Source organism: Schistocerca gregaria, chromosome 9 (genome assembly GCF_023897955.1).
Source record: "Schistocerca gregaria isolate iqSchGreg1 chromosome 9, iqSchGreg1.2, whole genome shotgun sequence".
Lineage (NCBI taxonomy): Eukaryota > Metazoa > Arthropoda > Insecta > Orthoptera > Acrididae > Schistocerca > Schistocerca gregaria.
The window spans coordinates 165332716-165358032 of NC_064928.1; the positions used below are offsets into that span (position 1 = coordinate 165332716).

Genomic DNA, 25317 nt, shown 5'->3' on the forward strand with positions numbered 1-25317 from the left:
ACAGCTATTGAAGTACAGTGGAAAGACAGAACAACATAGTAAGTAGAATCCCAAAAATGCTGGATGAAATGGAAAAGAAGAAGAGATTACACTGTAGAACAGTTGGCCTGGAACAGGGTCAAATGTTGACAGCAGTATTGCTGGGAATGTCCCAATAGACACTACACTGTAAGATGTAGATAAGGATAATGACAACTGTAGTGGTTTTACATTTCAGCAACAGTGTTGTTCAATATATTTGTTGTATGATGCTTGACAGTAGCATATTCATAGCAGGAATCACTTCCTCAAAGGTGTTTGTTAGACTGAAACCAAAGGAAGCGGCCTCATTATTTTTCTGTAATTTTGCTTGAAAGTGTGTTTTGTATCTCATCTCTCGTCTTATGTAGCATTTTCTTTCAACTGTTTCAGGAATGTTCACTTTCAGAAGATTATATTGGGCCTATCACATACAATATTGATAAAACAGAGAATGAAGAAGATGAAGAGGAGGCAGCGAGCGAGGATGATTGGCAGGTGAGTTATTTTCCCAGTGTCTTGTTTGCCACTGGTGTGTTAGTAGCAGATATTTACATAAGAGCTCTGACAGCCACCCACACAAAAAAGGGGTGTCATGAAAACTCTCATCAACAGAGCCAAAAGAATTTGCACACCAGTACACCTACATGGTGAACTGAAACATCTGAAGCAGACTTTCCAGAAAAATGACTTTTCAGGAAATGAATAAATAGAACTTTTCCACCAAATAAAAGTCCTAGGGACAATGATAAAAAAATGCATCTTATTAGAACAGTAAGATTTTACAGAAACATAATGCCATACCAGTTTTCAGATCAACAAAGAAAATATGTCAAGCCCTCAGATCTGTAAAGGATAAACTTCTTCCTCTACTGGCGTCCAGGGTATATAAGATTCCCTGTACAAGGGTATCCTGGAAAGTAATCCCTCTGAATTTTGTATGTGAAAACCGTTACAGCTTTTTAAATGAAACAAAATGTATTAACCTTATACATCTGTATTCCTCATGTTAATGTACTTATTTCTCAGCATAGTCACCCTGGTGACAAACACATTTGTCACAACAAAAAACCAATTTTTTGACACCGTCATTGTAGAATTTTTGACTTTGTTGATGGACCCACAATCTCACCTCTGCTTGCACTGCATCATTACTATCAAAGTGAAGTCCTTGAAAGTGTTATTTAAGTTTTGGAAACAGGTGAATACTGGATGGAGCCAAGTCTTGACAGTTATGGAAGATGTTTGATGACAGTGAACCCAATGCTATTGATTGTTGCAAATGTTGTGTGTGGTCTGGCATTGTCATGCCAAGGGAGAGAGTACTCGCCTGTGTGAGCAAACTATTTGAAATTGAAACTACATCTACATCAGTTATCTGCAAACTGCCACAAGAGCATGGCAGAGGCTACATTCCATTGTACCAGTTATTAGAGTTTCACCCCATTTCATTGACGTATGAAGCATGGGAAGAATGATTGTTTGACAGCCTCCGTGCATGCAGTAATTATTCCAGTCTTATCCTCAGGATCTCTATGTGAGCGATATGTAGGGGATTGTAGTGTATTCTTAAAGTAATTTAAAGCGGTTCTTGAAACATTATTAGTAGATTTTCTGGGGATAGTTTACATCTATCTTAAAGAGTCTTGCAGTTCAGTTCGTTCCATGTCCCTGTGATACTCTCACATAAATTAAACAAACCTGTGACCATTTGTGCTGCCCTTCTCTGTATATGTTCAATATACCCTGTTAGACCTATTTGGTACGGGCCCCACACATTTGAGCAATATTTTAGGATGAGTCACATGAGTGATTTGTAAGCAATCTCCTTTGTAGACTGATTGCACTTCCCCGTTATTCTACCAATAAACGGAAGTCTACCACCTGCTTTACCCACAACTGAGCCTTTATCATTCTATTCCATATCCCTACAAAGTGTTACAATTAGGTATTTGTATGAATTGGCCGATTTCATCTGTGACTCATTATCATAGCATATTATGTACTTTTATTGCGTGATGTACACAGTTTTACATTTCTGAAGGTTTAAAGCTAGTTACAATCTCGGCACTACTTTGAAGTCCTATCAAGCTCTAGTTGAATATTTAAGCAGCTTCTTTCAAACAGTGCGTCATTTAGATAACTGCATTATCTGCAAAAATTCAGATGTTACTATTAAAATATGTAATATCATTAATATACAACATAAACAGCAATGGTCCCAAAACACTTCCCTGGGTTACATCCAAAGTTACTTCTACATCTGACAATGACTCTCCATTCAAGATAACATGCTGCATCCTGCCTGCTAAAAAGTCCTCGGTCCAATCACAAATTTCACTTGATACCCCATATGATCACACTTTTGACAATAGTTGTAGGTGTGGTACTCAGTCAAATGCTTCTTGAAAAACTAGTGCAGGTTGGGTTTCACATGATTGATATTTTCTAAATCCGCGCTGGTTGGCATTGAGGAGTCATTCTGTTCAAGATGCCTCATTATTTTGGAGCTCAAAATATTTTATAAGATTCTACAACAAATCGATGTCAGGGATATTGGATGGTAGTTTTTGGATAACTTCTACTGCCTTTCTTGTAGAGGGGTGTGACCTGTGCTTTTTTCCAAGAACTGGTCATGGTTGTTTGTTCAAGGGTTCTATGATAGATGATAGTTAGAAGAGGGGCTAACTATGCCATAAATGCAGTGAAGAATCGGTCCCTTGGAGCTTTGTTCAATTGTAACAATTTCAGCTGTTTCTCAACACCACTGACACTAATATTTATTTCATTCATCTTTTCAGTGATACGAGGATTAAAGTGAGGCAATTCTCCTTGATAACAACACACTGTTTCTCACTCACTGACGTGGTTATGTTACTCCCTATCATTTTACATGCTGCAATTCAGAACCATCTAGCAGAAGAGGGTTACAATGTGTGTCACAAAATCCTTTGCCGGGAAGGGAAAGCTGTAATAGAGTACGCTCTTCAGTTAAGAAAACATGAAGTGAAGTTCTTCAGTATCAAAATTTTATCTACAATGATGAGCTATGATCTACACCTATATAGAGAAATCATCAAAATATATACAAGGGTGATTGAAAAGTAACAGGAGTTTTTTAATCTTGCAGGCTTCATATATCAGATTTCAAAATTTTTTTATACAAAATTAGCCAATGTATGTTTGCATTTTCAGTTGTTTTGAATACTTAGTTTATTGTTGACAGTCAAACAGGTTATATGTGTTTTTAAGTGCTCGGCAAATTTTTCCTTTCCTGAAAGAAGGATCAAAGAATTTGTATTACATTTTGCTTGAAGGATGGGATAAAGTGCAGCACCACATTGTAAAGGTTGAATGTTGCTTTTGGCAAATGTGCTATGAGGAAGACAAGAGTTGATGAGTGGTAAAAATGTTTCAAGGAGGGTCCAGAAGATGTTGAAGATGAGAACCGACCTGGATGCCCTAGCTCATGAGTTACGATAACATTGTTGAAGTGGAAAGAAAATGGTTTTGGGGAACTTGTTGAATCACCATCAGAGAGGTTGCTGATGTTATCAGCATATCCTCTGCTTAGGCCAAGCAATTTTTTCAGACATTTTAGGCATGAAATGCATAGCAGCAAAGTTTTTTTCCAAAATTGTTGAATTTTGACCTAAAATGACGTCGCATAGACATCATTCAGGAATTGGTGAATGAAGTGGAGAATGACCCAGAACTTATTTAGAAGGTTATAACAGGTGACAAAGGGTGGGTATACAGGTATGACGTCAAAATCAAGACTCAGTGTTGTCAACAGAAACAAACACTGAAAAATATTAAACAAGTTTGATCACATGTGAAGGAGGTTCCTACTGTTTTCTTAGGATTACAAAAGGATAATGTGTCATGAGTTCCAGCTGTGCAGTTGCATTGTTTATAAGTTATATGCTATTTGCATGAAGCAAACTGAAGAAAATGACCAGAATTGTGGGAAAACCACTCATGATAATACTTCTTCTCTCATCCCAATACTTTTTTCTGGATTTTTTGCCTAAAAACAAAACCATTATGTTGCCTCAATCACTGTGTTTGCTAGACATGGCTCTCTGCGACTTCTTTCTCTTCTGAGACTGAAGAGAACCATGACTCTACATTTCTTTGCCACCATTGATGAGATAAAACCAGAATTGCTTAAGAAGTTGAACACCATAATGAAAAGTGAGTTCCAGAAGTGCTTCCAATATTGGGAAAAGTGATGGCACAGGTGTTATATCTGAGGGGAATTACTCTGAAGAAGGGGACAAAGTTGATGTTGATCAATAAATAAAGATGCTTTAAAAAAGAAAAAAAAATCGTTTTACTTTGTGATGACAACCTCGTATAAACATAGGGCCAATTATAAAAGTAAAAAAGAAGCCATGAAACTTAGTGATCAACAGCAGCTCTACAGAATTGATTGAGAAATTTTATTTTTAAAAAGGATTTTCTCTTCTGATCATTCGTCATTTTTATGGTATTTATTTCTCCCTCTGCCATCTCACCCATCAGTCAGCAAGCTCGGGAGAACCAGGAGCATGTATGACAATGTCCATTCTGGTAAAAACATCAGGAACAAAAGTTTCGTGGACCACGACTGTAAAACGTGGAAGACCCATCAGCAACTGAAGTAGAGGGAGGTCAAGTTTTGTATCAAGTAATTGCCTGTAGAACATTAGATTTGCTTGTGAACGATATGGAAAAATTAGTTTAGTGGGGAGGACTTTTAACAAGAAGTGGCACCAGTCGGTTCTGTACACTGCTTATTTAGGTGTATACACTGTGTTTCAAAAATGATCGGTATATTTGAAACGGCAATACAAACTAAACGAGCAGCGATAGATGTACACCGTTTGTTGCAATATGCTTGGGACAACAGTACATTTTCAGGCAGACAAACTTTCGAAATTACAGTAGTTACAATTGTCAACAACTGCGATGGTGCTGCGGTCTGGGAAACTCTATAATACGATATTTTGCACATATCCACCATGCGTAGCAATAGTATGGTGTAGTCTCTGAATGAAATTACACGAAACCTTTGACAACGTGTCTGGCGGAATGGCTTCACATGTACTGCTTCAGCTGTTCAATTGTTTCTGGATTCTGGCGGTTCACCTGGTCTTTCAAGTGTCGCCACAGAAAGAAGTCACAGGGGTTCATGTCTGGCGAATAGGGAGGCCAATCCACGCCGCCTCCTGTATGTTTCGGATAGCCCAAAGCAATCACACCATCATCGAAGTATTCATTCAGGAAATTAAAGACGTCGGCCGTGCGATGTGGCCGGGCACCATCTTGCATAAACCATGAGGTGTTTGCAGTGTCGTCTAAGGCAGTTTGTACCACCACAAATTCACGAAGAATGTCCAGATAGCGTGATACAGTAATCGTTTCGGATATAAAAAATGGGTCAATGATTCCTTTGGAAGAAATGGCGGCCCAGACCAGTACTTTTTGAGGATGCAGGGACGATGGGACTGCAACATGGGGCTTTTCGGTCCCCCATATGCGCCAGTTCTGTTTATTGACGAAGCCGTCCAGGTAAAATTAAGCTTCGTCAGTAAACCAAATGCTGCCCACAAGCATATCGCCGTCATCAATACTGTGCACTATATCGTTAGCGAATGTCTCTCGTGCAGCAATGGTAGCGGCGCTGAGGGGTTGCCGCGTTTGAATTTTGTATGGATAGAGGTGTAAACTATGGCGCATGAGACGATACGTGGACATTGGTGTCATTTCGACCGCAGCTGCAACACGGCGAACGGAGACCCGAGGCCGCTGTTGGATCACCTGCTGCACTAGCTGCGCGTTGCCCTCTGTGGTTGCCGTACGCGGTTGCCCTACCTTTCCAGCACGTTCATCCGTCACGTTGCCAGTTCGTTTAAATTTTTCAAACAGATCCTTTATTGTATCGCTTTTCGGTCCTTTGGTTACATAAAAACTCCATTGAAAACTTCGTCTTGTTGCAACACCACTGTGTTCTAGGTGGTGGAATTCCAACACCAGAAAAATCCTCTGTTCTAAGAAATAAACCATGTTGTCCTTAGCACACTTGCACGTTGTGAACAGCACACGCTTACAGCAGAAAGACGACATACAGAATGGCGCACCCACAGATTGTGTTGCCTTCTATATCTTTCACATCACTTGCAGCGCCATCTGTTGTTGAAAATTGTAACTACTGTAATTTTGAAAGTTTGTTCGCCTGAAAATGTACTGTTGTCCCAAGCATATTGCAACAAACGGTGTATTTCTATCGCTGCTCGTTTAGTTTTTATTGCCGTTTCAAATATACCGGTCATTTTTGAAACACCCTGTATATGGTGTGTGTCCCATCTTCTTACAGGAGATAGTACTGGTCCAAACTAGGGAAAAATGCTGAATAGACATGTGTCTGGAAACAAATACTTGTTGAGATATGGGTCATTTTACATGTTCTTTTTTCAGGAATGTTCAGGGGTCTCAAGTCGATTACCTGATTCTAGTTTCCCAGAAGGGCCTTGACAGCATTCATCACAGACAGCTTCTAATCCAGTTGTGTGCCTATGGAGTACAGTAGAGCCTCAGTAATTTGAATTAATTGGTGCTGAGTCTACTTTGAATTTCAAAAAACCCAAATAACATGGAAATATCATTGAAACAATGGGTAGATCATAATAAATATTTAATGGACACAATAATGATTAAAGTAATTAAAAACAGTATAGTACATACTTGTGTTATATGTACATATATGGACACACATTTCCAATTTGCAAAAATATAAGTTATATTTTAAAGAAATTGCCCATAGTACTTTGTTTCAAAATACAACCTCATTTTTTACCTGTTATGTCACAAGGTGCCAGTTGGATTGTCTTCCACTTGCTGCTCGATATAATGCAATGCTTCATCAAGTGCTGCCAAACCCTCAATGTGAGTGATCAGTGGTAAATTTCAGGCAGCTCCTCATCATCACTGCCTTTAGCGGGTACACTAGCCATTTGAAAAATTGCAAGATTGGTCACTTCAACCTGCTCATCACTGTTCATGCAATCTGAAATATCACGCGCATTTGCATTTTCACATCCACTAAGCTTTTTCATCAGTTCTGACAACAGTAAGTCAGATACCCAAAGTGGTTAAGGCAACTGCTCATGAGAAGCTAGAGTTCAAGTTCTAGCCCGGAACAAATTTTCAACTTTCACTATTGCATTCCACAATACCCTGTAGAGGTGGAATTCACAAATTTCCGCCACTCCTTTCCTTTCTTTCCCCATTCTCTATTTCATATAAATGTGTGCACCAGCAATGTCATCATGAGTGGTGTCTGTTCTGTTGGACATGTATAACAGAAGAGGCACCACTCAAATATATACTTCATATTGGTGGTAACAACTTTTTGGTCAACTGTGTACTGCTAAGAGTAAAGGAAGAAAGACCTATCCTAAACCAGGTTAAGAAAAGGGAACATGACTGGATGGGACATACACTATGAGGGGAAGGAATTTGAACAACAGCTATTGAAGTACAGTGGAAAGACAGAACAACATAGTAAGTAGAATCCCAAAAATGCTGGATGAAATGGAAAAGAAGAAGAGATTACACTGTAGAACAGTTGGCCTGGAACAGGGTCAAATGTTGACAGCAGTATTGCTGGGAATGTCCCAATAGACACTACACTGTAAGATGTAGATAAGGATAATGACAACTGTAGTGGTTTTACATTTCAGCAACAGTGTTGTTCAATATATTTGTTGTATGATGCTTGACAGTAGCATATTCATAGCAGGAATCACTTCCTCAAAGGTGTTTGTTAGACTGAAACCAAAGGAAGCGGCCTCATTATTTTTCTGTAATTTTGCTTGAAAGTGTGTTTTGTATCTCATCTCTCGTCTTATGTAGCATTTTCTTTCAACTGTTTCAGGAATGTTCACTTTCAGAAGATTATATTGGGCCTATCACATACAATATTGATAAAACAGAGAATGAAGAAGATGAAGAGGAGGCAGCGAGCGAGGATGATTGGCAGGTGAGTTATTTTCCCAGTGTCTTGTTTGCCACTGGTGTGTTAGTAGCAGATATTTACATAAGAGCTCTGACAGCCACCCACACAAAAAAGGGGTGTCATGAAAACTCTCATCAACAGAGCCAAAAGAATTTGCACACCAGTACACCTACATGGTGAACTGAAACATCTGAAGCAGACTTTCCAGAAAAATGACTTTTCAGGAAATGAATAAATAGAACTTTTCCACCAAATAAAAGTCCTAGGGACAATGATAAAAAAATGCATCTTATTAGAACAGTAAGATTTTACAGAAACATAATGCCATACCAGTTTTCAGATCAACAAAGAAAATATATCAAGCCCTCAGATCTGTAAAGGATAAACTTCTTCCTCTACTGGCGTCCAGGGTATATAAGATTCCCTGTACAAGGGAAAGTAATCCCTCTGAGTTTTGTATGTGAAAACCGTTACAGCTTTTTAAATGAAACAAAATGTATTAACGTTATACATCTGTATTCCTCATGTTAATGTACTTATTTCTCAGCATAGTCACCCTGGTGACAAACACATTTGTCACAACAAAAAACCAATTTGTTGACACCGTCATTGTAGAATTTTTGACTTTGTTGATGGACCCACAATCTCACCTCTGCTTGCACTGCATCATTACTATCAAAGTGAAGTCCTTGAAAGTGTTATTTAAGTTTTGGAAACAGGTGAATACTGGATGGAGCCAAGTCTGGATAGTTATGGAAGATGTTTGATGACAGTGAACCCAATGCTATTGATTGTTGCAGATGTTGTGTGTGTTCTGGCATTGTCATGCCAAGGGAGAGAGTACTCACCTGTGTGAGCAAACTATTTGTATTTGAAACTACATCTACATCAGTTATCTGCAAACTGCCACGAGAGCATGGCAGAGGCTACATTCCATTGTACCAGTTATTAGAGTTTCACCCCATTTCATTGACGTATGAAGCATGGGAAGAATGATTGTTTGACAGCCTCTGTGCATGCAGTAATTATTCCAGTCTTATCCTCAGGATCTCTATGTGAGCGATATGTAGGGGATTGTAGTGTATTCTTAAAGTAAATTAAAGCTGGTTCTTGAAAAATTGTTAGTAGATTTTCTGGGGATAGTTTACATCTATCTTAAAGAGTCTTCCAGTTCAGTTCTTTCCATGTCTCTGTGATATTCTCGCATAAATTAAACAAACCTGTGACCATTTGTGCTGCCCTTCTCTGTGTACGTACAATAACCCTTGTTAGTCCTATTTGGTACGGGTCCCACACATTTGAGCAATATTCTAGGATGAGTCACATGGTGATTTGTAAGCAATCTCCTTTGTAGACTGATTGCACTTCCCCGTTATTCTACCAATAAACGGAAGTCTACCACCTGCTTTACCCACAACTGAGCCTTTGTGATCATTCCATTTCATATCCCTACAAAGTGTTTCAATTAGGTATTTGTATGAGTTGACCGATCTCATCTGTGACTCATTATCATAGCATATTATGTACTTTTGTTGCGTGAAGTACACAGTTTTACATTTCTGAAGATTTAAAGCAAGTTACCATCTCGGCACCACTTTGAAGTCTTATCAAGCTCTAACTGATTTCCAAGAACTGGGCATGGTTTTTTGTTCAAGGGTTCTACGATAGATGATAGTTAGAAGAGGCGCTAACTATGCCATAAATGCAGTGAAGAATCGGTCCCTTGGAGCTTTGTTCAATTGTAACAATTTCAGCTGTTTATCAACACCACTGACTCTAATATTTATTTCATTCATCTTTTCAGTGATATGAGGATTAAAGTGAGGCAATTCTCCTTGATAACAACACACTGTTTCTCACTCACTGATGTGGTTATGTTACTCACTATCATGTTACATGCTGCAATTCAGAACCATCTAGCAGAAGACGGTTACAATGTGTGTCTGCAAAGCAGGAGTGTCAGCTAACTAATATGCATGCCATGGTGTACTTCTACCAACATGGACAACATAATTTAAAAAAATAATTGTAGGTATTACTTTTCAGCATACCATCATAAGTGTCCTACATTGGAACAAAAACGAGAAGCATGATTATACATCTGCAGGAACACAAAAACCTTTGCCGGGAAGGGAAAGCTGTAATAGAGTACACTCTTCAGTTAAGGAAACATGAAGTGAAGTTCTTCAGTATTAAAATTTTATCTACAATGATGAACTATGATCTACACCTATATAGAGAAATCATCAAAATATATACAAGGGTGATTGAAAAGTAACAGGAGTTTTTTAATCTTGCAGGCTTCATATATCAGATTTCAAAATTTTTTTATACAAAATTAGCCAATGTATGTTTACATTTTCAGTTGTTTTGAATACTTAGTTTATTGTTGACAGTCAAACAGGTTATATGTGTTTGTAAGTGCTCGGCAAATTTTTCCTTTCCTGAAAGAAGGATCAAAGAATTTGTATTACATTTTGCTTGAAGGATGGAATAAAGTGCAGCACCACATTGAAAAGGTTGAATGTTGCTTTTGGCAAATGTGCTATGAGGAAGACAAGAGTTGATGAGTGGTAAAAATGTTTCAAGGAGGGTCCAGAAGATGTTGAAGATGAGAACCGACCTGGATGCCCTAGTTCATGAGTTATGATAACATTGTTGAAGTGGAAAGAAAATGGTTTTGGGGAACTTGTTGAATCACCATCAGAGAGGTTGCTGATGTTATCAGCATATCCTCTGCTTATGCCAAGCAATTTTTTCAGACATTTTAGGCATGAAATGCATAGCAGCAAAGTTTTTTTCCAAAATTGTTGAATTTTGACCTAAAATGACATCGCATAGACATCATTCAGGAATTGGTGAATGAAGTGGAGAATGACCCAGAACTTATTTAGAAGGTTATAACAGGGGACAAAGGGTGGGTATACAGGTATGACATCAAAATCAAGACTCAGTGTTGTCAACAGAAACAAACACTGAAATATATTAAACAAGTTTGATCACATGTGAAGGAGGTTCCTACTGTTTTCTTAGATTACAACAGGATAATGTGTCATGAGTTCCAGCTGTGCAGTTGCATTGTTTATAAGTTATATGCTATTTGCATGAAGCAAACTGAAGAAAATGACCAGAATTGTGGGAAAACCACTCATGATAATACTTCTTCTCTCATCCCAATACTTTTTTGTGGATTTTTTGCCCAAAAACAAAACCATTATGTTGCCTCAATCACTGTGTTTGCTAGACATGGCTCTCTGCGACTTCTTTCTCTTCTGAGACTGAAGAGAACCATGACTCTACGTTTCTTTGCCACCATTGATGAGATAAAACCAGAATTGCTTAAGTAGTTGAACACCATAATGAAAAGTGAGTTCCAGAAGTGCTTCCAATATTGGGAAAAGTGATGGCACAGGTGTTATATCTGAGGGGAATTACTCTGAAGAAGGGGACAAAGTTGATGTTGATCAATAAATAAAGATGCTTTAAAAAAGAAAAAAAATCGTTTTACTTTGTGATGACAACCTCGTATAAACATAGGGCCAATTATAAAAGTAAAAAAGAAGCCATGAAACTTAGTGATCAACAGCAGCTCTACAGAATTGATTGAGAAATTTTATTTTTAAAAAGGATTTTCTTTTCTGATCATTCGTCCTTTTTATGGTATTTATTTCACCCTCTGCCATCTCACCCATCAGTCAGCAAGCTCGGGAGAACCAGGAGCATGTATGACAAAGTCCAACACGATTCTGATCAAAACATCAGGAACAAAAGTTTCATGGACCATGACTGTAAAACGTGGAAGACCCATCAGCAACTGAAGTAGAGGGAGATCAAGCTTTGTATCAAGTAATTGCCTGTAGAACATTAGATTTGCTTGTGAACGATATGGAAAAATTAGTTTAGTGGGGAGGACTTTTAACAAGAAGAGACACCAGTCGATTCTGTACACTGCTTATTTAGGTGTATATATGGTGTGTGTCCCATCTTCTTACAGCTGATAGTACTGGTCCAAACTAGGGAAAAAAGCTGAATAGACATGTGTCTGGAAACTAATACTTGTTGAGATATAGGTCATTTTACATGTTCTTTTTTCAGGAATGTTCAGGGGTCTCAAGTCGATTAACTGATTCTAGTTTCCCAGAAGGTCCTTGACAGCATTCATCACAGACAGCTTCTAATCCAGTTGTGTGCCTATGGAGTACAGTAGAGCCTCAGTAATTTGAATTAATTGGTGCTGAGTCTACTTTGAATTTCAAAAAACCCAAATAACATGGAAATATCATTGAAACAATGGGTAGATCATAATAAATATTTAATGGACACAATAATGATTAAAAATAATTAAAAACAATATAGTACATACTTGTGTTATATGTACATATATGGACACACATTTCCAATTTGCAAAAATATAAGTTATATTTTAAAGAAATTGCCCATAGTCCTTTGTTTCAAAATACAACCTCATTTTTTACCTGTTATGTCACAAGGTGCCAGTTGGATTGTCTTCCACTTGCTGCTCGATATAATGCAATGCTTCATCAAGTGCTGCCAAACCCTCAATGTGAGTGATCAGTGGTAAATTTCAGGCAGCTCCTCATCATCACTGCCTTTAGCGGGTTCACTAGCCATTTGAAAAATTGCAAGATTGGTCACTTCAACCTGCTCATCACTGTTCATGCAATCTGAAATATCACGCGCATTTGCATTTTGACATCCAGCAAGCTTTTTCATCAGTTCTGCCAGCAGTAAGTCGTCATCGTCTGCACTGTAGGTATTTATTTCACTCTGTGAAATCTGGTTCCATGACTTTTTTAGTGTGTCTGCTTATATTTCATACCACGAATTGGCTATCAAGTAAATTATATTTTTCATTGTAGGTTTTTTTTTAAAAAACTTTATTGGTTTCTTCACCTTTTATTTGTAGAAGTGTTTGAAGCAAACTACTGTGTGAACCAGCATTGTCAAGCGTTAAGATTGCTTTGGAAGGCATCACTGCAGCAAGAACTGTTAACCTCTCTTAACATTCTTTGTAGCTCGGGACAGCCTTTTCTTCTTTGACGCTAGAGTTTTAGATGGTAGCATTTTATAAAATAGCCCTGTTTCATTGCAGGTATACAGCTGATCAGGAGTAAGATTTTCTTCTTGTATAATTTTTCTTAATTTCTCACAAAATTGTCTAATAGTTTGAGAATCTGCAGAAAGTTTTTCACCACAAATTTCAAGCTGCCTTACACTGTATTGCATCTTCCACCTATCCGACTATACTGAACTTGCAGTAAAATTGACCTCACCTTCCTTTAACTCATTTCTAAAAAATACAGCTTTTTGTTGTAGAATAGGCCCTTAAATCAGATTTCCTTTTTGTCTTTGTTAAGTAAACCAAATCAACAAAGCTTCACTCATTTTTTCATACCGAGATTTCTTCACTAACTTCTCTTCAAATCATGAAATAGAACACTTGTTTTGCCTCTATTTCTATGCCAATCTCCAATTTTCACTTCACCAATGTTATAACCTTTAATCACCAATAATTGTGTGGATATTCAAACACACTCACTTAGAAACAATAGCTGGTTACATGATAACAACTCAGTATCTCTTATTCGACTGCCTTGCCATGACATGCGGCCGGCGCTGTTCGTAGTTAGGTGGCGCTCCCACGCTCAGCCGAGTTGCGGAGCGCCTCTATCGCCGTTTGCGCGTACTGTCGTGGTGGTACTGTTAAATGTTGTGGCACTGTCACAACACTTTTCCCCCCTTAAAAAAACACTCACTTCCTTGGAGACATGGACAGTGCGGAGACATCCATGGCCTCTTGTGAGGCCCTGAGAAGATCCCGCAGAGAGACACGAGAGTTTGGTCGAAAATGTCCAGGTCAGAAGCTCGTGCGTGGAACGTGCCTCCTGGGCAAGATGATGGGTGAAAACTCCGGTGCAGCATCCATAGGTGTCGTGGACCTGGGGCTGTGCTCCAGTGAGATGGGTCCCGGAGAAGGCGGCGTCGCGACTGGGGCCGGTTCCAGCGTACTCGGAAGCGGTAGCGACATCGGCTGCATCAACACGGACGGTAGATCGGCAGCAGTGACAGGACTGGCTTCTCGGGCTGGTGGAGGCGAAAGAAGGGGCAGTGGCACCGGCGTGCCCACCACTCGTGGGCACATCTGGTCGTAATGGCGAACAACCGTGCCGTCGTCCGTACGTATTTCACAAAGGCGGCGGCCGCGAAGAGCCTTGACCACCCCTGGAATCTATTTAGGGCGAGATCCATATCCTCGTGCTTACATGTCGGCGCCCAGCAAGTACTTTCCCGCACTAGGGGACACAGCACAAGGCCTGACAGGGTGAAGTAGGTGCAGTAGAGTGCGCGGTTGGTGGCCATGCAAGAGTTCAGCAGGGCTGCGATCACCCAGAGGCGTGAAGTGATAAGAACTCAGAAATTGCAGCAGAGTGTCATCTGTGGAAAAATCACTAAGGAATTTTTTTATCTGGCTTTTGAAAGTGCGGACAAGGTGCTTGACCTCCCCATTCGATGGCGGATGGAGGGGAGGTGCTGTAACATGATGAATCGCTTGTCCAGTACAAAAACCACGGAAGGCCTGCGAAGAGATCGTTGCCCGTGACAATAGTGGATGGAAGACCTTCTAGCGCAGTGGTGGGCGACGGACATCGAACAACAAATGGAAACTTCGAGAAGGCGTCAATCAACAATAGCCAATAAGCACCAAGGAAGGGGTCGCAAAGTTAGCGTGCACCCGTTCCCATGGCTGCGCCGGATCAGGCCACGGAGAGGGCATTGTACGAGGTGCAGCCAGTTGTTGAGCACACTGACCACACGCAGCAACCATGTTGGCGATGTCCGAATCAATACCAGGACAATAAACGTGCCTGCAGGCCAGGGACTTAGTCCGAGAAATCCCCCAGTGGCCGTCATGCAACAGTTTGAGAACATCTTTGCGAAGAGAGGCTGGCACCATGACACGTGGAGATGCACCATCCGTGGCCAGAAGAACAACACCATCATGAACAGACATACGAAGGTGCAAGGCATGGTAGTTGCAAAGAGGATCCGATGCCCGGCCCTCGGTCCTGTCCGGCCAACCTCGTTGAACAAAACCGATCACCTGATGCAGGACCGGGTCCTGTGCAGTAACTGACGCGACCTGCGAGCCTGTAAGTGGAAGACTCTCGACTGCACGACGTTCTTCCTCATCAATGTGGAAACAGAGTAGTTCATCACGATCGAAAACCGGGTCGGGGCCCATTGGCAATCGTGACAATGTGTCAGCGTTGGCGTGCTGGGCCATGAGGCGATAGTGAATCTCATAGTGAAAACGAGACGAGTATAAGGCCCAACGTGGCAGGCGGTGAGCTGCCTTATCTGTAAGCGACGCCAATGGGCTGAACAGAGAGACCAGCGGCTTGTGGTTGGTGATGAGGTGAAACTTAGAACCATACAAAAAAACGCTGAACTTTTTTAGAGCATAAATGATAGCGAGCGCCTCCTTTTCGATTTGAGAGTAATGCCGTTGCGCATCATTGAGGGTCTTGGAAGCATAGGCGATGGGTCATTCTGACCCATCCTCATACCGATGGGCGAGAACAGCCCCTAGACCATACTGTGACGCGTCAGTCGCCAGAACCAAGTGCTGACCCGGACGGAATGTGGCAAGACAAGGCGCCTACTGCAAATGACCCTTCAGGCGGACAAAAGCCTGCTCACACTCGTTGGACCAACAGAAAGGGACGTTTTTGTGTAACATCTGATGCAGAGGATGAGTTACCGCAGATGGAATGAATTTGTGATAATAAGCAATCTTGCCTAGAAACGCCTGAAGATCTTTGACCGTAGACGGCCGGGGTAGAGCATTAATGGCCGCAACATGCTGACGTAGAGGACATATACCCTCATGTGACAAGTGGAAACCAAGATACACAATGGAGGGTTGGAAGGACTGTGACTTGTCCAGATTGCACCTCAACCCAGCCGAATGCAAAACCCGAAACAGGGAACGCAAATTGCGAAGGTGCTCCTCAGTGGAGGCCCCCGTGACAACAATGTCATCCAGATAGTTTATGCAGCCGGGAACGGAAGCCGTGACCTGTTCCAAAAACTGCTGGAAAATGGCTGGTGCATTAGCGACGCCAAATGGTAATGCACAAGGAGTGTTGATGACGAGAAATTCCTTGGAAGAAGCATCCAATGGCAACTGATGGTACGTCTCCGATAAGTCAAGTTTGGAAAAGAACTGGCCCCCAGTGAGCTTGGTAAATAACTCCTCAGGACGGGGAAGAGGATAAGTGTCAATGAGGCTCTGAGCATTGACAGTGGCTTTAAAGTCACCACACAATTGCAGACTTCCGTTTGGTTTAGAAACCACCACGATCGGCAATGCCCATTCGCTGGAGGTATCAGGAAGGAGAATCCCTGAAGCTGTTAACCTGTCTATCTCAGCCTTGACAGGTGCACGCAACGCCACTGGAATAGGGCATGCCCGGAAAAACTTAGGGCGAGCTGTAGGTTTAAGAGTAATGTGGGCTTCAAAATCCTTGGCACGACCCAGACCAGCAGAGAACACGGACGAAAATTCAGAATACAATCGATCCAGCTGTTGATACGGAATATCCTCAGATACGAGATGCACATCATCAATGGAGAACCCGTACAACTGGAAAGCATCATAACCGTAGAGGTTTTCAGTGCCCGCATGATCCACCACATAAAACGTGAGGGGCCTAACAACAGACTTGTAGGCAGTGGAAGCATCAAACTGGCCAATGATAGGAATTTTCTGTTTATTATAAGTTCTCAGATTTCGCGTAACTGGAGACAAGGAAGGGGAGCCCAACTCCAAATATGTGCGAGAATTAATGAGAGTTACTGCAGAACCAGTGTCCACTTGCATGCGAATGTCTTTATCCAGAACACGAACAGTAACAAACAACTTATTTGTTTGAGAAAGCACACAGCTAACATCCATGTCCGGTGCCTCATCCCTCGTCGACAGGAACTTTAGGGGACTGACAAACAGAAGCAGTGTGGCCTTTTTCCCTACATGAATTACACGTGGCCCAACATTTTGGACACGCGGCTCTGTCATGCTGTACGAAACAACGTGGACAAGAAGGAAGTGCGGAACGAACCTGCTTCTGTGGTTGCTGTTTTCTCTGCGAGCGTTGCGGCCCAACGCGACGTTTTTTATGCGAGTGAACCGCCGCCACATCTTCGTTCTCCTGTGAAACAGGCAAATTGTCCGTGTCGAAAGTTGACTGTACAGCGCCTACATCACACCACGCGTCTATTTGCGTGCCAGCAGTGTGACACACTTCAAAGGATTGAGTGATGCTTAAAACTTCCGACAACGACGGGTTTGGCAGTTGTAGGGCACTTTGCTGAACTTCTTTATCAGGAGCAAGCAGTAGAATAGCATCCCTAACCATTGAATCAGCATAAGACTCATCATGAGTGTCCGTGACAAACTGACATTTCCTACTCAGACTGTCTAGTTCCTCCGTCCAAGCCCGGTAAGATTGATGGGACTGTTTACGACGGTAGAACGCCACACAGGCGGCAACGACAAGCTGTTCCATGTCTGCCCCGTCATGAACACACAAATCCACAACGCAGTGAAAATATCCGACCTCGTCGCCAAAAAGTGTTGTAACCTTTAATCACCAATAATTGGTTACATGATAACAACCCAGTATCTCTTATTTGACTGCCATGCCGTGACATGCAGCTGGCGCCGTTCATAGCTAGGTGGCACTCCCGCGCTCAGCCGAGTTGTGGAGCACCTCTATCGCCATTTGTGCGTACTGTCGTGGCGGCGCTGTTAAATGTTGTGGCACTGTCACAACAACCAACTCCATACTTGGCAGCAATTTTGTTTTTCAATGCCTCTCATTTGTTTAGTCTTTTCAAATCCTGCAGATTCACATTCAATGGCACAAACTTTCTCTTACTGCTGTCATTTATTTTAATGTATGAATTAAAACATTAAAATGCACATGGTTACATGTACATACATATAACACTTTAAAATTGACACATGTGGACACACTACAGTACAGGTGCTACTACACAAATAGCTACAGTACATACAACAGTTTTCAGCAAATGTTGTAAAATGTATATTGTATTGTTACTTAGGCGAACTGTATTTTAATGACCACTGCTGCTGAGTAGGCAGAACAATAGGAGTAACAATAAGGATGGTATGCACTGTACAATTGATTGTCAGGTGCTCCCAATTAGAGAAGAGTCAACAAAGAAAGAGCAAGTGCAGTCCTCAAAACCAAATTGTAGCTGCTTTCTGTAATAGAAATGTGCATTAGCAGTCTGAGGCCGTGGTTATTTCCGTGCATTATGAATAAAAGCACTAAGTGGGACAATTTCAGCTGTATTGTACGTGGAAAATTGAAAGGAAGTTCAAAAATGTAGCACATTTGAAAGTGCGTAAAACTTAATGTGGACAACATATGAAAACAGGTTTTTAGTCAGATTTTAGGTAAAATTTGAATTTTTGTAAGATGAGCTTGAATTACACAAAACCTTGAAATACTGGGACTCGAATTACTTTTGCTCTACTGTGTTGTCTCAGATATGCAAGTGGATTTGTAATTTCAAGTCAGGGAGGCCACAGTTGGTAGTAATTGGTTTGAAGTCTTCTAGTGAAACCTAAGTTATATCGGGATTCCCCAACAAGTATTAACAGGCACTCGCTGCTCTTAATCGAAGTAAACAGTTTAGGAGACAATTTTTTTGAACTACCCTCTTAGATGATGCAGATAGAAATATGCTGAATGAAACATGTTTGGCTATCAAGAGGGCAATGTGTGAAGCCTTCAGTGACTACTGTAGCAGAATGTTGTAAAATAATCTTTCACAAAATCAAAGAAATTGTGCTCATGTGTAAAGACTGTTAGTGGCACCAAAGTCAGGGTCCAATCCCTAATGAATGGGACAGGAACTGAAATTAGGGGTAGCAAAGCAAATGCTGAATCCATAATTGTTTTCAAATGATATTTTAGAAAGGAATGATGATGATGATGATGATGATGATGATGATGATGAGGTCCCATACTCTGAGGAGCGTAGGGGACGATGTGGGAGACCCACACGGCTGTATTAGGCAAGATCCCAGAGGAGGTGGTTTGCCATTGCCTTCCTCCAACCCTAATGGGGATGAATGATGATGAAGACAACACAACAACACCCAGTCATCTTGAGGCAGGAAAAATCCCTGACCCCTCAGCGAATTGGGCCCAGGAGAACACTACCGCAAGACCATGAGCTGCAGACTTTACAAAGGAAAACATAGGATAATTGTCCTAATTTAATCCTGATACCAGTGAAAAGATGAGTCCAATCAGTATTAGTGACAGCAGTGTTGAGAAGCAGCTGAAATTGTTAAAATTGAACTAAGCTCCAGTGCCTGAATTTGCAGTCGAGTTAGATCCTCACCTAACCATAATCCACTGTAGATACCTGTAACAAAAGACTGTGCCGAGTAGTTGGAAGAAAGCACAGGTAACACCCATCTACGAGAAGGGTAATAGAAATGATCCAATATCTTTGACATTGATTTACTGTAGAATCTTAGAACATATTCTGTGCTCAAATGTAATAAGGTCTCCATGCCACCTGGCATTGGTTCTGAAAACATCGACCATGTGAAACCCCACTCAGATTTTTCTCATATGACATACTGAAAGCTTTGCATCAAGGTAGTCATGTAGATGCTATATTTCTTGATTTCTGAAAAGTATTTGACTCCGTGCTACACCTACACTTATTGTCAAAAGTTTGTTCACATGGGGTATCAAGTTAAATTTATGACTGGATTAAGGACATTTAGGCAAGGAGGACACAGCTTGTTATTTTGATGGAGAGTCATCTTCAGGTGTAGAAGTAACTTAGTGTGCCCCAGGGAAGTGTACTGGGATCCTTGCTATTCATGTTGTATATCACTGATCTTGCGGACAATATTAATAGTAGCTTTGAGTTTTGCAGATGATGCAGTTATTTGTAATGAAGTATTGTCCGAAAGAATCTGCATAAATATTCAGTCAGATCTTGATAAGATTTCAAAGGGGTGTAAAGACTGCCAGCTTGCTTTAAATATTCAAAAATACAAAATTGTGCACTCTACAGAATCAAAAAAACATGGTATCTAATGATTGTAATATAAAGGAGTTATATTTGGAATCAGCCAACTGATACAAACACCTGGGTGTAAAAGTTTGTAGGAATATGAAATGAGATGATCACATAAGCTATGTTGTGGATAAAGCTGGTGGTAGACTTGGGTTTATTGGTGGCATACTCATGAAATACAATCAGTCTACGTAGGAGATTGTCTACAAATCACTTGTGTGACCCATTCTAGAATATTGCTCAATTATGTGGGACCCATACCAAACAGGACTAATAGGCGATATTGAATCTATACAGAGAAGGGCATGATGAATGCTCACAGGTTTGTTTAATCCATGTAAAAGTGTCACAGACATACTGTAGAAACTGAACTGGCAGACTCTTGAAGATAGATGCAAACTATCACGAGAAAGTCTACTTACAAAATTTCAAGAAGCAGCTTTAAATGATGACTCTAGGAATGTCCTCCTATCATTGCTCAATAGGGATGTGAAGAAAATATTAGAATAATTGCAGCACGCACAGAGGCATTCAATCAATCATTCTTCCCATGCTCCATACAGGAATAGAAAGTAAAGAAACTCTAATGACTGGTACAATAGGACATAACTCTGCCACATGCTTTGCGGCCAATTGCAAATTGTGGATATAGATGTAAGTGTAGTTGATACTGCTGTTTACAGTCTGATAAAGTCATCAGAAGATCAAAACAAATGTAAAAATGATGTATGGTGTAAAAAGAGATGGTTGATTCTAACAAGTAGACTAAAAATTGTGCAGACTTCCACAGAGACAGTGTCACAAATGTGATATGAGTTGATGTGGCAAACATGAAAACAAAGGCATTTTTTGTAGTGGTGAGATAAACTAATTATATTCCTTACTGGATAAATTTCATATTGTCCACCAATAAAAAAAAAATGGAAAGTGCTTTTGACATAACTGTAAGAGTTTCTTTATTATGTTAGACATATTTTATGGTGCATAATAAGCATTAAAAATTGTGTGTTAGAAAAAATTATAATAGCTTTAGAAGTATTATGTTTTTAATGGATTAGTGTTCACATGTTAGGAAGTGTGACATGATACTGAATATCATACCTTAGAAAATGCATGTAATTGTAAATGCTACTGGATTATAGTTATTTAAAACTATGCAGCAGATAGATGCACACTATTTTTAGAAAGCCTGCAAAGAATGTTTCTAGAACTAGCTTTAAAAGATGGGTCTACGAATATACTTTGCCATCTACACATCACTTGCTCAGGGTTAATGAGGAGATTAGATTAATTACATTGTGCACTGAGGTATTCACCCATTTTTCCTATGCTGAGTAAGTGGGCTATACATCCAGGATTAGCCCAGACAGACCTAGTTTTCTAATGCTGTCTGGAGTAATATCTGGAATCGCAAAAATGTCTGGGATTGAAATTTTATGACTGATGACGATTATTCTCTAAAATTTGACCTATATGTTCAATAATGCACATATAAACAGACTTAGGGGATGCCGCTCTCAGCTGATCTTGGGGCAGGTGCTGATATATTAGGACATGAAATTTGTCTGCGGTGTAATATTATCTGTTTGAAGTACTCTTTGGATGGCTTTAGGCATTTGAAGTTAGGCAGCAGCCGTCTATTACATCTCAGCAAGCATGCTTCAGAGATTCCATCTCCACATGTATATCATAAGGAGCAGCACAAAATAAAAAGCTGAAGTCCATGAATGAAATACACATGCAGGAAAATATATAATATATAAAAGCTTAGAGTTTGTTTTAGTATTCAAATGTTACTTAACTGTCCATGTATACAATATGTTGTATATGTTCGTGTAATAAAAGCTTACTTTGTTTAATCCTGTGTATAATCATTTCAGGTATACTGAACAGTGTAACCCTAATAAAGAATATAGTTGAATCGCAATATACTGTAAGATTTACTATGATTTTGACACCCAGTGAACTCTCTCACTATATCGTTGTCTGTGAGAGCTAACTGTTGCTGGAGCCAAATTCTACATTTTGTCAGGGTTAAAGCTGCCATCACATTTACTGTATTTACTCGAATCTAAGCCGCACTTTTTTACCGGTTTTTGAAATCCAAAAAACCGCCTGCGGCTTAGAATCGAGTGCAAAGCAATCGGAAGTTCTGAAAAATGTTGGCGCCAAAACCTCTGCGTCAGTAAATAAATTAAAAAAATAAATAAATAAAAAAGGTGGAAGACGAGCTTTTTTTCTCCGCCCCGAGTTTCAACCACTGCATTTTCATACATCATCCAATGAAATAAATACAAATTCTGTATTGTTTATCTTCGAATGTAGCAGAATTTCAGTGAACTATGAAAATCTGACTGGCAAGACTGTTTGGGATGTTTGTCAATATGGCCAACTGTACGTTCTGGATTTTTTCCTACCTGTGAGAAGAGATGGTTGCTAATAGGAACCTGATGAAAAGTGAATCACATGCAATATTCTCTTCACCATAAGTATAATAGGAATATAAACATTTTGCCATGTATTCTTTCATGTTTGCTGCTATCTCATTTAAATCCTGTCTGCCTAATGAACTACGAAACTAGACTGAGACAACAGCAAACGCGGAAGAATATACATATCCTTTCATGTTTATATTCGTATTATTCTTATGCCCAATAGTGATACAGTCTGAAATGAAGTACGGCAACTGACAAGATTTTGAAATCTAAGATGACTCTAATTTCTGTGCACAATTTGACGTACTAAAGAAGCGGCCGCAAAGATTTTCAAACGGAGAATAATTTTCGCCTGACTCTCGTTCAGAACATGTTCTATCATATGCAGTGTACTATTTTGTTCTTGCTGATAATTATCAAAGAAAACAGCAGTGTAAGTAACAACAAATAGCAGTCTCTTGCCATTGTTTCACTAATGAGACAATTCCTCTCTCTCTCTCTCTCTCTCTCTCTCTCTCTCTCTCTCTCTTTTTTAATCGTAAGCAGGGGTAGCGCGCACAAAAGCAAGCCATGCCGCGAGCAGCGACAGGCCGTAAACACACCCTATCAGAATGCGACCAACAATGCATGACACAGTACAGTAATGCATTTTCAGCTTAGAGTGATGTAAACACCTATAACAAAGAGAACGGCACTTATCAGATCAAAGCAAAATAAGCAATTGATTCAAACCAGACGAAGCATGTGAAAAAGGAAGGGTACCCGTATAAATGCGGACGGAGCGCCTGATGCATAGCAATGGCTACCTGGTAGAGCTCAACTGCTAAGCTTACGACTCGAACCAAACTACTGTAGCTGTATCGTCATTCATTCGACCTAAATTGTGTCTCATATTACAATGGACCAACTTTGTTTCGATTTGGAGGTGCAGCCTAAAAGTTTTCTCTCCCCTTGAATTTCGAGTCTCAAATTTCACGTGCGGCTGAGATTCGGGAAATTTTTTCCCTTTATTTCTAGTCTCATTTTTCAGGTGCAGCTTAGATTCGAGTGTGGCTTAGATTCGAGTAAATATGGCAATTAAATCATTTATCAGTTGTATTGCAATGGCATCCCTGAAAACTGACATCGAAGGGGAGGCATGGCTGCTAGTTCTGCCATAACACTCATTTGTTGTTTGACAACACAACAGGGCCATTGTGTGGGCGTTGTTTTCACATTTGAAGTAAACCATCTACTCATTTTAGATAATTTTATCTCTGTTCAGATTTTACTTCATTTATTGGTTCATTATTTAGAAATGGGCAATAGATTGTGCGTGTTTCATATTAACCTGCAACAGAAACAAAAATTTTGAAATCTCTAAACTAATTCAGAGCTTTCTTCTTGTATCTCTTATGATGTAACTAAAACAAACCATTTCTGAAAAAAGGCATGTCTAATAAAAATACAATGGAAAAAATAAAGTTTAATGTTTCAGTAAACTGTTAAGGCATTTAAAAATATGTGCTGGTTGGTATTCTCTGCCATTCACCTCAGTGATTTTCAAAATATGGATGTCAGTTTATGACCCCATGGTTACCTCACTGACTTGCAAATTGGCATGAAATTCTTAACACATAAATGAGTGCAAAAACAGATGGATCTGTAGCATAGCACGAGGCCTACGTTAGGTTGGAATGCAAAGGTTTTGACAAGAGTCGGCTAAGTCAATGAATTTGATAACAAAGAAAGTGTCTGTGTCTGGTCTGGTCTAGCTTAGCCCAGGGTGTAGGTTAGATGAGAATGCAATAATTTGGTTATGAGTTGACAAGCAAAAGAATGTGATAGTACAAAACCTACCTTTGTTGACTGACTGTAGTGTAGCCCAAGGTGTAGGTTATCTTGGAATGCAGAAGCCTGGCTGTTAGTGGGTGCTAATGAATGTGATAGTAAAAATATTGTTGAAGTGATTGGCTTGAAACAGTTTCAAGTGCTTGTCCTTAAATATTAAATTTTATACCACATCTGACATATCTAGACATGTATCACAGTGCAAAATTTCCTTTCTGTCCTGAATGGGAACTGAGCTATTGAATATGGGAGTGACGTATATTTCATTACTTGTGTATCGATGCATATTGATCATTTTGTTGCTTTTGTTTTGTGATTTCAGTGTGTAAAAGTATGCTTTGCTTTGCAGTGGTGTGTTGTCAGTACATAATATAGATTTTATATTGTGTGGTTTGTGATTAGTTGGAGATATTGATGCTAAACATTCAATGTTTGCTTTCTTTTTGTGACATCACTTGCTTTTTCTTTGGCTTCTTTCTGTAAGTGAATAATTTAGCATCTGTTCAGATACTGATCAGTTCAAACATGTAGTGAGCTTTCGTACTGCCTTCAAAAGTGAGGCAGCATGTTGATTTGGAATTTTTGTATAGTTTGATTTGAGGTTGATGCATGCTAAGGGGAGTTGCCGCAAAAGAAAAAAGTTGTGAACACTGCCAGTCAGCAGTGAAGCTGGTGTCAAAGAGGAGGTTGAGTGGCGGTGTCATATGGAAGTGTCACTTGAAAGGGGTAATGGGCACATGAAATGATGTTCAGAAAGAAAAGGTTTCTGGTTTGCAAACTACCATTAAGAACCATTTTGTGACTGAGGTGCATTTGGGTGTTTGAACTGAGTGGCAAGTACATTTGGTACTAATTTCAACTTGGCAATCAATCTGT

The 25317-nt window shown here is 40.0% G+C and overlaps 1 protein-coding gene across 18 annotated transcripts in view; it reads left to right on the forward strand.

The window, feature by feature from the left end:
- LOC126291830 (gastrula zinc finger protein XlCGF57.1-like) overlaps positions 1 to 25317 on the forward strand; it is a 308343-nt gene that overhangs the window by 123954 nt on the left and 159072 nt on the right. For 12 of the 18 annotated variants that reach the window (XR_007551891.1, XR_007551890.1, XM_049985529.1 and 9 more), the window contains 2 exons: positions 412 to 516; positions 7940 to 8044. Coding sequence is in view for 16 of the 18 variants with exons in the window: in XM_049985529.1 (XP_049841486.1) it covers positions 412 to 516; positions 7940 to 8044 (210 nt within the window). In the remaining 2 variants the exon portion in view is untranslated. The remainder of the gene's footprint in view (positions 1 to 411; positions 517 to 7939; positions 8045 to 25317) is intronic. The other 6 variants (XM_049985533.1, XM_049985541.1, XM_049985539.1 and 3 more) reach the window with 2 other exon arrangements.